The sequence below is a fragment of the Myxocyprinus asiaticus genome, chromosome 30 (assembly GCF_019703515.2).
Source record: "Myxocyprinus asiaticus isolate MX2 ecotype Aquarium Trade chromosome 30, UBuf_Myxa_2, whole genome shotgun sequence".
NCBI lineage: Eukaryota > Metazoa > Chordata > Actinopteri > Cypriniformes > Catostomidae > Myxocyprinus > Myxocyprinus asiaticus.
In genome coordinates, this window is record NC_059373.1 from 10818905 (window position 1) to 10830222 (window position 11318).

The 11318-nt window shown below is 36.0% G+C and overlaps 2 protein-coding genes across 2 annotated transcripts; both read left to right on the forward strand.

The window, feature by feature from the left end:
* The first annotated feature begins 604 nt into the window (after nucleotides 1-604).
* LOC127421470 (mitochondrial import receptor subunit TOM40 homolog) lies at nucleotides 605-8611 on the forward strand. Its single transcript, XM_051664533.1, has 10 exons — nucleotides 605-660; nucleotides 992-1197; nucleotides 2218-2285; nucleotides 2435-2527; nucleotides 4007-4108; nucleotides 4224-4329; nucleotides 5224-5346; nucleotides 6210-6286; nucleotides 6417-6519; nucleotides 7041-8611. The coding sequence occupies exons 2-10, from the start codon at nucleotides 993-995 to the stop codon at nucleotides 7178-7180; spliced, it is 1017 nt and encodes a 338-aa protein (XP_051520493.1). The 5' UTR covers nucleotides 605-660; nucleotide 992; the 3' UTR covers nucleotides 7181-8611.
* Nucleotides 8612-9309: 698 nt separating this feature from the next.
* LOC127421456 (apolipoprotein A-IV-like) lies at nucleotides 9310-10349 on the forward strand. Its single transcript, XM_051664515.1, has 3 exons — nucleotides 9310-9349; nucleotides 9551-9701; nucleotides 9794-10349. Exons 1-3 carry the CDS (start codon nucleotides 9310-9312, stop codon nucleotides 10347-10349), a joined length of 747 nt encoding a protein of 248 aa, XP_051520475.1.
* The last annotated feature ends 969 nt before the right edge of the window (nucleotides 10350-11318 follow it).

Sequence of the window (11318 nt, forward strand, 5' to 3'; positions counted from 1 at the left end):
TTTTGGAGACAGATCTTAAATCTACACCTGGATTTAGTTTTATCTGTTTCAAGATGTCTTTCAATGAATTCCTTAAATACTTTTTAAATTATATTGATTTGACATTAACTGATGTAACCCCCCTACCCATGGTTCTTTTACAGCAATGTTTTTCTACAATTATACTAAGAGTAATGTTAAGTCAACTTGAAAGGCTAAACATATAGTTTTTATTCCCTATGCAGTTGTGGTCAGTTCTATCTACAGCTTGACCTTCATGGTTCATTCCTTGACCTTCACTGTTCTGCCCCTTGCCTTTTCTAATGTTAGTGCTTCACCCTGCAACCAACCCCCACTCATACAGGCTCGTGATAGGGTCAGTAACGTTGATGTTTCATAACCACATAAACAGAAAATGTAAGCTTAAATTATAGAACCATAATTTCTATTCGAGTGTATGTGAAGCACAATATTCAGCCGTCATAGGAAATTAACAAAGAATATACAAATGTCACCATGCTTGCGCTCTCAACCCCGCCTCTTTTTAGGTAGTGATTGACAGGTAAACAGACCAATAGTCATTAAGCGTTTGCTCGGTCGAGCACGTGACTGAAAGTAGTAGAACTACAGGGGAAGCACGTGGTTCTGTAACCGGAAGAAGCGTCCTCTGTGAAGCTCGACGTGAGTTGTCATTCATTCAATATCATTAAGCGTTTTTTTCCTCTTAAATCTGCTGTATAATGTAGGGAATGCTCAGCGACTAACATTAATCTTTGTTAGATTTGAATGGCATTTATATTAATTGCAAAAAGCTTTACTGTCTCAAGAAAGAGGAAAACGCGTGTGGCGTTTAGCTTTCCAGCTAATTTGTTAACGAGCAACTACTTGTTGTAGTCGTATAAAACCTGACTATCTGTTTGAAATAGCGTAGTTAAACTGTCTGATCTAAATAGCTGATTCGTTAAAAATAAAAGGCCTTTCCTTCCTACTGATCTCATGTGTGCTGTCTTAGAATGGGCAGTGTGTTGGCTGCCAGTGCCCCCAGCCCACCTCCACCAGGGCCAGGCGGAGCAGGTTTGGTGTCAGTCCCACCAGGTTTCACAATGCCATCCGTCCCACCTGTCTCAGTTACTGGTGGCTCTTCCACCGGGCAGCAGGAGACTGATCCTCCCCTCCCTAACCCTGGTGCCTTTGAAGAGTGCCATCGCAAATGCAAAGGTATCAAAATCAGCTACATTTCTCATCTTCAGTGGTTTTAAGGCTTTCAGTTTAAAAGTTTTAAACAGCACTGACTCAGTCTGGCAGCAAGAAAGACTGTGACATCGTACCTAAAATGACATCATATCTTGTATGACTTCTAGAATGATTATAAATCCATGATCTGATTTCCTCTGTATCTTATAAGCTGCTTGAGTCTGTCTATTTGGCCTTTTTTCCTATGAACACTGTGAACTTTTTTTGTGTCTCCAACTCCTACCGTCTTACATGTACTTATTAAAGGGGCAGCCCTCTTGGAGCAACCTGGGGTTAAGTGTGTTGCTCAAGGGCACATTAGTGATGCTCATGGATCAACAAGGACTGCACAATTATGGCAAAAATCACAATTGACGTTTATTTCCCTTGATATTGTCATTTGGACAAATTTCAGTTAATAGAATTAGTATTAAAGTTCTTATTTTGAGTGGATCATCTGCAAGTTGTATTCTTTATGTCAGCTACACATTGCAAAACAAGCTGAGAACTGTGTTCCTGAATTACTTTTTGCTGTTTTTAACATCAGTAAATCAAGACTAGTTGCCTCAGCTGTCAACCTCACATTCTTTGAAGCATTCAAAACAAAGGTGTTAGTCAAATTTTGGATCAATTATAGACAAAGCTGACTCATCCGTGATTGGTTACAATGCTCAACTGCTGCAAAAACATGTTAAATAGAAAATTAAATAGAACATTTTGATGCAATGTGAGTTGACCTACATGGTCTGCTATAAATAGCTTTTATGATTAGTTACGGTAATTGTGGCAGCTAAAATTTTAATCTTGATTATTTATTTCATTAATTGTGCAGCCCTAGATTCAACCTACTAATCTATTGTTTGGTCACTTATATTACCTCATGATTTATGAATGATTTAATTTGTGCTGCAGTTGCACAGTACATCTTATTGGTGTTTGCTGGTTTCAGTGTTCCATCTTCATGGTTTTAAGCTCTGTTCGTTTCGTCTGTTGTGTGTTCCTCAGAGGTTTTTCCAATGCAGATGGAGGGTGTTAGACTAACAGTGAACAAGGGCTTGAGCAACAACTTCCAGGTTAGTCCAGGTTGTTCACTGCTTATCCGATTGTTTTACTGTGCTGTCGGTATTTTGTAAAGGTATTTTCATTTATTTTGGTCTTTGTCTTACTGTGTGATTTGTTGGTTGTAGCTGTCATCAACACTGTCTCTTGTTTTATTTAATAGGTAAACCACACAGTGTTGCTCAGCACTCAAGGAGATTCCAGTTACAGGTTTGGAGCTACTTATGTGGGCACCAAGCAAACAGGACCTGCAGAGGTAAACCTCTTTACCAGGAAAACTAAGCTACGTTTACTTAAGAATAAGCAGTTTTCATCCAATGAAAATGCACAGTGATGACACGACTTAATTGATAGCAGGAGGGAAATTTATGAGTTTCATTTATGAGTGAACAAAAATGGGTGGAAAAACAGTATATGCAAAAGTATGCAAATATAAATCAAGTAAAAAAAAAAAAAAAAAAATCAAATTAGGACTGGGAAATTTAACGTGTTAATTTCTGCGATTAATGGTTTTTTGTTTAACACGTAAAAAAAGTATCGCAATTAATGCTGTATCCGGGGTTTTTTTATTATTTATTTATTTGTACTTTTCCTGAAACTTCACACGATGGGAGAAAGGTATCCTGAGTAGCTCGTGGCAGGCTACTCAGCCTTAAAGGCTCTGATTAGGGTGGGGGCAGGGTTAGGACTGCCTGCCAGGAACAAACCCAGGCACTTTTGTACAATGGGTGAAACTTCACTAATGTTTTTCCCCACTTTCTGTGGCTAAAATTGGCATATATACATTTTCAGGAGGTACACGCTCAACTCAACTGCACATCCTAACACAGAAACTGATTGTATATGCACATTATTCATTACATTATTCATTATGCCTGGGACATGCAACGCATTTTACTGTACAGAGAATGAAGACTTCACCCGCAAGCGGTTAACCAGGTGTGAGAGAGATACGGGCAAGCATTTTTGCATCGCCCGAAAACTCTTTCTTACTGTCGTCTGAAGCAGTTTCAAAAACGAAACCGGCCGAGAGAGACCCAGAGTGTGCGTGATACAGACCGTTCAGCAAGCTGCAGCCAGGCATACTTGAAGAGACTTAACGGTAACCAGAGAAAATAATAGTTTTGAGATTTTAAACTTTAGCAAAATAAACTTCTGCATTCAATACCTTTTATATCTGTAGGTATAGTGTCTAATAATGCATTGGCAATGTACACTCTAGTTTCTCTTGCCAATAAAGTTTGATATGAATTGAATCTGCCCATTTGATCCTATTATTAAAAAAAGTCCACTGTATACATATACATGTATCAAAGATTAATACCTGTACAAATGTGTCTAATTAATTCTATTGGCAAAAAATAAATACATTTTTTACATATTAAAATAATTAAAATAAATGATGATTAACCAGTTCTTTGAGGCAAAGTATAAAGTAAATATATTTATGCTTTTTTTTATGTTTGTTGTAATGTATAATGTACCATAATTTAAATGTGATTAATCATGATTAATCACAGAAAACTGTGCAATTAATTAGTTAAAAAAATGTAATCGAGTCACAGCCCTAAATAAAATATTATAAATGTATGAATATTTACCGATTTAAAGACCTGCGTTCTATTCCATTACATTTAATGCACTTGAGATTGCCTTGGATTGGTGCTGAAAGTTAAAACACACGTTGAAGTTTTTCATCAAATCTCGTTCCTGTCATGCCCTAATATTTTGTCAGGCCTTTCCCGTCATGGTTGGGGACATGGACAACTCAGGGAGCCTAAATGCACAGGTTATTCATCAGATCACAGACAGTGTGCGCACCAAACTTGCCTTCCAGGTGTGTATACGTACTGTATGTTGATAGCTTGTTAAAGCAGGCTATTTTTTTTACGATTAATTGTGATGTAATATTAATGCATCGCTGGACTTGCTGCAATGCTTTTCTCAAACAGACTCAGCAGCAGAAGTTTGTGAACTGGCAAGGAGATGCAGAATTTAGAGGAAAAGATTTCACAGCTGCAGTAACCTTTGGCAACCCAGACGTTTTGGTGGGGTCTGGTAATTGGCTTCTGTTTCATTATGTATCTTTGTACGAGTTGAGCTTGACCGTGTTTATTTGTGCTGCTGTCCTCATCAGTGTAGTGTTGTTGTTGTTTTTTTAATCTGATACGAAGCACTATCATGGCCAGTATTGTATATATCAATGCCAATATGAAACCTCTATTAAAGTAATATTCCAGGTTTAATACAAGTCAAGCTCAGTCGACAGCATTTGTGGCATAATGTTGATTACCACTAACAATTATTTTTATAATAATAAAAAAGCAAAAATCGAGGTTATGTTTAGGCACTTAGAATGGAAGTAAATGGGTCCAATTTTTCTAGGGTTTAAAGGCAGAAATGTGAAGTTTATAATTTTATAAAAGCACTTTTATTTTCTGTTAAAGCATCGTCATTGAAACAAAGTTGTAAAATTAGATATAACTTTACATAAAAGGTTAGTAAGCGATTTGATCAAACTCATATTAATATGCATATTGTTTACGTCTTGAGACTTGTAAAATAGTGAATATTTTAGCGTTTACGGTTTGAACCCATTCACTTCCATTGTAAGTGCCTCACTGTAACCCAGATTTTAATTATTTTTATTTTAAGAAAAGGAGGGACAAGTCGAAATTATTTTTTGGTGTTAATTATGCCGTAAATGCTGTCGATTGAGCTTAACTTCTTTTAAACCTGGAATATAACTTAATTTAATGTTAAAAAAAAAACCATTATTAACATTTAATAGGCCTAAACTGCCAATTATCAGACTCATTTATTAACAGTAGTCATAGATCATGATCAATCATTAAACATCTGTAGTTCTATCAAACAGCAAAAGCCTTATTTACCTTGTTTTCTTTCTCTCACCCCTTGTCCCTCCTTGATCTTCGCTCCCATCTCTTTCAGGAATTGTCATAGCTCATTATCTCCAGTCTGTCACTCCATCGTTGGCACTAGGGGGAGAATTGGTGTACCACAGACGACCGGGAGAGGAGGGCACAGTCATGTCTCTGGCAGGAAGATATACAGGTTAACACAAATATGAAAAGAGGAGTAGGATTCATCATTATAGTAATTGATACAGAATGATGTTGTGTAATGATAGAATAGAATAGATCTTTTTATTGTCTGGTGGAAATTATCGTAGGCACAGCAATGAACATACATAGTTCTCAAACAAGTGTTACAATACAGTACAAAATAAAAATACAATATACAAGAACAATACGATACAAGGTAGACATACTATACAATAAAGTGCCAGATCAAAAAAATAAATAAATTACAATATATTGCAAACAGATTATGGATACAGAAGAACATGGGAAGTCAATGTTTTGAAATGGCTCCAGAATGTTTTTGTCTGTCTATAGTAATTACATTCATATATTCAATTTTGACTTCATATTACTTGTGCATCTTGTGCTTTTCCACTCTTTATTGTCCATATTAATTGTTTTGTGCCTTGCTTGTCACTCATGCCAAATAAATGGCATGATTGAGAAATAGTTTTCTTTTCTGTAGCAATGAATCATATTGTTTGTTTTTTTTCCCCCTGTAGTGAATATTTGCACTTAGTGCAAAGTCTAAGCCAAAGTGCTCCTATTTGTACTACGAAACAACAGGAAAATACAACGCTTGCATGATTTGTGTAAATAGCATCTACCTTCCTTTACATGTATTGTCAATAGCCTCTCCCTATATTTTCTTTGATTTACCGGTAGATTGATCTCTTTCTTTAAAGAATAGATAAATACATTTAGGAAAACATAAAGAGTACTGATATAGTCAGTTTATTGAAGAAAAAAAGATGAGTAGAGCAGTAGTATTGTAAGCATCCTTTTATTAATTTTTGTTCTTATATTTCTGATTCATATCTTGAACTTAATCAGGCAGCAACTTTATCGCCACATTTACGCTAGGAGGAGCTGGAGCTCATGCGTCATATTACCACAAAGCCAATGACCAGGTAAATGTTCCTCAGTGGAATTAACTATGTCTTTATTCTTTCATTCATTTATGTCTTTTAATTACAGATGCCTGCAAATTTCTCAACCAGTGTTAATACATGAGTCATTTGTTTTGTGTTTTGGTATCAGTTGCAGGTTGGCGTAGAGTTTGAAGCGAGCACTCGAATGCAGGACACTAGTGTATCATTTGGATACCAGCTTGATGTCCCCAAAGCTAACTTGGTCTTTAAAGGTTGGCACACACATAAATATGCATGCATATATACATACCCACATGCATAAAGCATTTATCAACATCTTTGTAGATTTATGATGAATTGAACACTTAACTTGTGTTACACCCGACACTTTTAATGATTGATAGACTTATACACTGTCATGGAAAACCTAAAAAAATATCAAGGACTTTGCATTCCAGGCCTGAAAAATGAATGGTGATTAATAAAATCTGAAAAGTCATAGAAATTTGTATGTTGAAAATACATTTTTCTAGTTCTGCTCTGCTTTGAAATATTTCCTAGGCTGTTTTTGAAGGCTTGTGTGGAGGAAAACTTGCAGGCAAGCCTGCGTTAATCATCAGTCCATCTGTTGATGGGAACCGCTTGTGATTTTTTTTTTTTATTATATATTTATTTTGAAACCTCAGTAATCACAAATGAATGGAAAAGTTATGGAAATACATGTCAAAAAGGGTGGATTATACTCTGATCTACAGAATCTGTTTTCTAAATCCTTCACTCTCTCTCTCTCTAGGTTCTTTAGACAGTAACTGGGTGGTAGGAGCCACGCTTGAAAAAAAACTGCAACCCCTGCCTCTGTCACTGGCCCTCTGTGCTTTTCTTAACCATAGAAAAAACAAGTTCCAGTGTGGATTTGGTGTCACCATTGGTTAAACCTAACATCTTGCTTAGTAAGAAAGCTGTTTGGTTGATGCTACAAATTATCCGCCAGTCCAGTAAAGACTGGACACACTTGCACATTTATCCATACCTGTCCAAAACCAGAAACAATGTCAGTACTTCTGTAAATTTCTACCTTTGAAGCAAAACAGAGATAAACAACATAAATATTTGTTTTTTCTTCTACCCATCCATGTTATTGTAATATTAAAGAAGTCAAAATGTTCCAAAAAGCAATGATAATTCTAGTACATATAAGCCAATGCAAAATACTTCGGTACCCTCTGATACATTGTGAGAACCACGTACAGATACTTATATGAGTACAAATTTGCATTTTCTTTTGTTTGTTATGGTCCATTTAGTTTTTTATAATTTATGTCATGTGTTTTTTTCTGTGCTTAATGAAGGGGTCAGGGGTTTTGGCACTTTTCAAATAATTTTAAAACATTGCTGGAGTATCTCTGTACTCACATGGGTACATATATAAATAAAAATATTGTGTGCATTGCCTGTAATATGAAACATGCATAGATTATTAAAAAAAACCTTCTTCTGTCTATCAAACTGAGATGTGATTTTTACTTTTACGGATGGATTTTGTGGGCCAGGACAATGAAAAATGGTGCCTGCAGTTTGAAGAGAAACAAAAAGGGAAAAAAGATTAATCAAAATGTTTAATGTGTACACAGAACTTCGTAACTTCAAATGGATGGATGATAAATTGTTGCATGGTTGAGAAATATCTGTCTAAACTACTTTATCATTATTAGAGAAAAGCTGAAATATCTAAATAGTTATCTGACAACAAATTATGATGCGTTATTAAATAATAATTTGTATCCATATTAAAAATGACATATTGTTTATAACTATTAGCTAACACATTGAAAATGTATTACATTCGCTTTGTATGCTGACACTTATGTGACTTGCTGTCCTATTTCACACTGGGTGACTTACCATTGTGCCAGCACGTGTACATGACTTGTACTACTAACATTATCCCAGAAAGCATCTGTTACCAAGTCCATTAACCTGTTCCATTTTTAGACCATTTTTAGTTTTTATTTTACTTTTGGAGTTGCACATGTTAGGTAAATACATGCCAGAAAAGGATATAGAAAATGTTAACTACCCTGGAATGCAAACGTTATAACCTGGTTTACACTGGAAAGCAATAAGATCAATATGACAAAAGCTCAGGGGTCAGTTCTCAGTATTCTCCTTAACCTGACTGAAGTGTGTGAGCAATCAACCTCGATGATTCAGTTGTATTCTGAAATGCATTTTGTGTGTAAAACAAGTATTTTACAACATTTGTTAAGTGAACTTTAGACCACTGATTTCTTATTTTAAGAACATGTAGAAATATTTAATTTCTGAAACTACACAAATAAATAAATTTACCAGTTTAAAATGTAATCAAGATTGTGAAACAAATTATTTTACTCTTCCATTGGTAAGCTTGCTGAATCCATGATGTATTTAAAAGGCCAAAATGGACATGCCAGATCAATCAAAATATCCAATACTACTTAGCTCACAAAAGTAACATTTACAAAAAGTAAATTTGACAAGTTACAGGAGATCGCCTGGTAACCCTGTTGTTTTCCCCTTAATCCCCCTTATTAGTCAATTGCTTACACGCTGTAACCCATTATATTAGCCAAACATACAATTGAGGAAAAAATACTATTACTTCTACTACTGCAACCTTTATTGTATTTATAACGTATAACCTATTTACAGGCCACGTGTGTTTTCAACATGCAGAGTGTATAATTGTTCTATAGTACTTTTGAGTGTAGGATTGTGAGTCACAGGTCTGAGATCAGTTTAGTTGATTCATGATAATGAAGGACATGGCATGTACCACTGACAGCAGGACACTACCTTCTGGACTTTACTGCTTTCATCAGAGCTCTGCAATATATTTATATACAGTACAGTGCTGATACCTTCTCAACACAAAAGGAAGAGGATAAGAGAAAGCCTGAGGTATTTTTTATTTATTTTTTTAAACATGAATGCATACTGCAGTTATTTAGGATAATTTCAAGCTAATCAAAAATGTAATCATATTTGTATATACTTTTTCCTTTCAGACCCTATGCACAATCATGAAGGTCCTTGTAGTTTTTGTTACTGCAGCTTTCTCGGGTGAATATTAGTACATTTAAAGTTTCGAATTAAAGATAACATTTTTGTGTTTTTATAACTGGAATAGAGGCCTGCTTCTACAAACAAAACAAAAAAACATCACTGGTCAGAAAAAAAAAATGAACAAGTGATTGTTTATTATGTCTGTTAATTATGTTTATTTTCTTTTATTTAATATTTTAATTGTGGTAAATCTAGTAGGTTGTCATGCCAGTACGATGTGGGAGCACCAAGCAGAGCCCAGTATGGACCTAGTGAAAAATGCATTCTGGAATTATGTTGCTCAGGCAACCCTGACAGCTGAGGAAACATTGCAGATGATCAGAAATTCTGAACTGGGACAAGAATTCAAGTAAGCATATAGTAAATGTAAACTTCTATATATAGTAGTTACTTATAGTAAAACTATAAAGAAAACAAACATCTATCTCTGTTTCTCTTTAGTGACAGGATCTCTAAAAGTTCAGATGCCATAAACAAATACACGCTGGCCATTCATAGTCAAGTTACTCCTCTGACACAGGAGCTGCTTACCAAACTTTCCTATAAGGTAAATGAATTGAAACTGCGCCTGGAATTGTCAATGACATCTGTGAAGTCCCAGCTTAATCCTTATGTTGAGGAGGTTAAAGATGATATTCAGCAGCAGGTTGAGCATCTCAAGAAGTATTTGGCCCCTTATGCAGAAACCCTGAACTCTGAAGCCCTGAAATCTACACTGCTCAAGGGAGCTGAGGAGCTGAAGGCAAGTCTGGAGAAAAGATTAGAGGAGCTGGGCCTCCAAACCGAGGAGCTTAAGCAGAAACTGGACCAACACCTACAGGCCTTTCAGGTGAACATGGCTCCATTAGCCCAAAGCTTCCAGAGTGAGCTGGCCCAGAGAAGCAAGGAGATTCAGAAGAATCTTGCTCCCCATACAGAGGAGTGGATAAGCAAACTCGATCCATATGCCCAGGACCTGAAGGACCAACCAACAGCTCTCTGGGAGTCCTTTGCTTAGAACAATCAGTAATAAGTCTTTTATGGCTTTAGAGAGTTTTTGAAAATTTAAAAGGACACTTCACAACGTTTAGTGCCATGCCATAATATTATTACTATTGGCCTTGCTTTGGCTTGTTGGCCATGCAACACCGTTTACAGTTTCACCAAACAGTTAGTTATTTTTGTTGCTCATGTATGTTTGTCAGAAAAAAACAATCTACAAAAAAACAGTGTGTTTGATATGAATCTATATTTTCACTGATGTCACACTCGCTTATCTATGATATCAAATCCTATGGTCCCAGGCAAGATTTTAATGACTACTATGTTTGAGATGAGTGATTATTAATAAAAACAAGCCACAAATCGAGTGGATAAGAAGTGGTAATTAGAACTAAACCCAAGTCTTTTATTAGGGGCCAAGCCCCTGTTGTGTTTGTTAGCTTTCTTCTTCTTTATTATTAATATGATTAATTTTTCTCTGCCATTGAAGACCATGGCAGCCCCTAGAACCATTCAGAGGAAAGTTGTGAAATTTGGCACACTGATTGTAGTGGGCTGAGTACCCTGCCAGGAACAACCTGTATAGGCTGCATATGGTTAGGACTGGAGTGGGGTGGATTTAGGGCATGTGCTGCCTTCCAGGAACAAACAGAGGCACCTTTGTACAACAGGCATAATTCTACCTGAAGACCTTGATTAGCTAGTTCAGGTGTATTTGATTAGGGTTGGAGCTGATCTCTTCAAGATGTGGCCCTCTTCAAATGGAATTGAATAGACCTGCTTAAAGTCGATTGTCTACAATGTTTAAACTCTCCTTGCAGAGTAAGAAAGTTTAGCAAGGCTAATCAGTTAGCATCATAAACAGAAGGTGGACAAAAACAGACTTTTTAGCCTCATATGGACCACTGCTATTAGAATGAGAGAGAAATTGTAATGCCAAACATACAAAGTATGCAGATAAGGAAGTCCCAACTTACTGGTAAAA

What these genes read in the sequence shown, in the direction of transcription:
- LOC127421470 (XM_051664533.1), top strand. Translation starts at nt 993, where the DNA reads ATGGGCAGTGTGTTGGCTGCCAGTGCCCCCAGCCCACCTCCACCAGGG. An exon ending in GCTTGAGCAACAACTTCCAG is followed by an intron (nt 2,286 to 2,434) that starts GTTAGTCCAGGT and finishes TTTATTTAATAG; the next exon opens with GTAAACCACACAGTGTTGCT. An exon ending in AGACGTTTTGGTGGGGTCTG is followed by an intron (nt 4,330 to 5,223) that starts GTAATTGGCTTC and finishes CATCTCTTTCAG; the next exon opens with GAATTGTCATAGCTCATTAT.
- LOC127421456 (XM_051664515.1), top strand. Translation starts at nt 9,310, where the DNA reads ATGAAGGTCCTTGTAGTTTTTGTTACTGCAGCTTTCTCGG. An exon ending in TGTTACTGCAGCTTTCTCGG is followed by an intron (nt 9,350 to 9,550) that starts GTGAATATTAGT and finishes TAAATCTAGTAG; the next exon opens with GTTGTCATGCCAGTACGATG. An exon ending in GAACTGGGACAAGAATTCAA is followed by an intron (nt 9,702 to 9,793) that starts GTAAGCATATAG and finishes GTTTCTCTTTAG; the next exon opens with TGACAGGATCTCTAAAAGTT.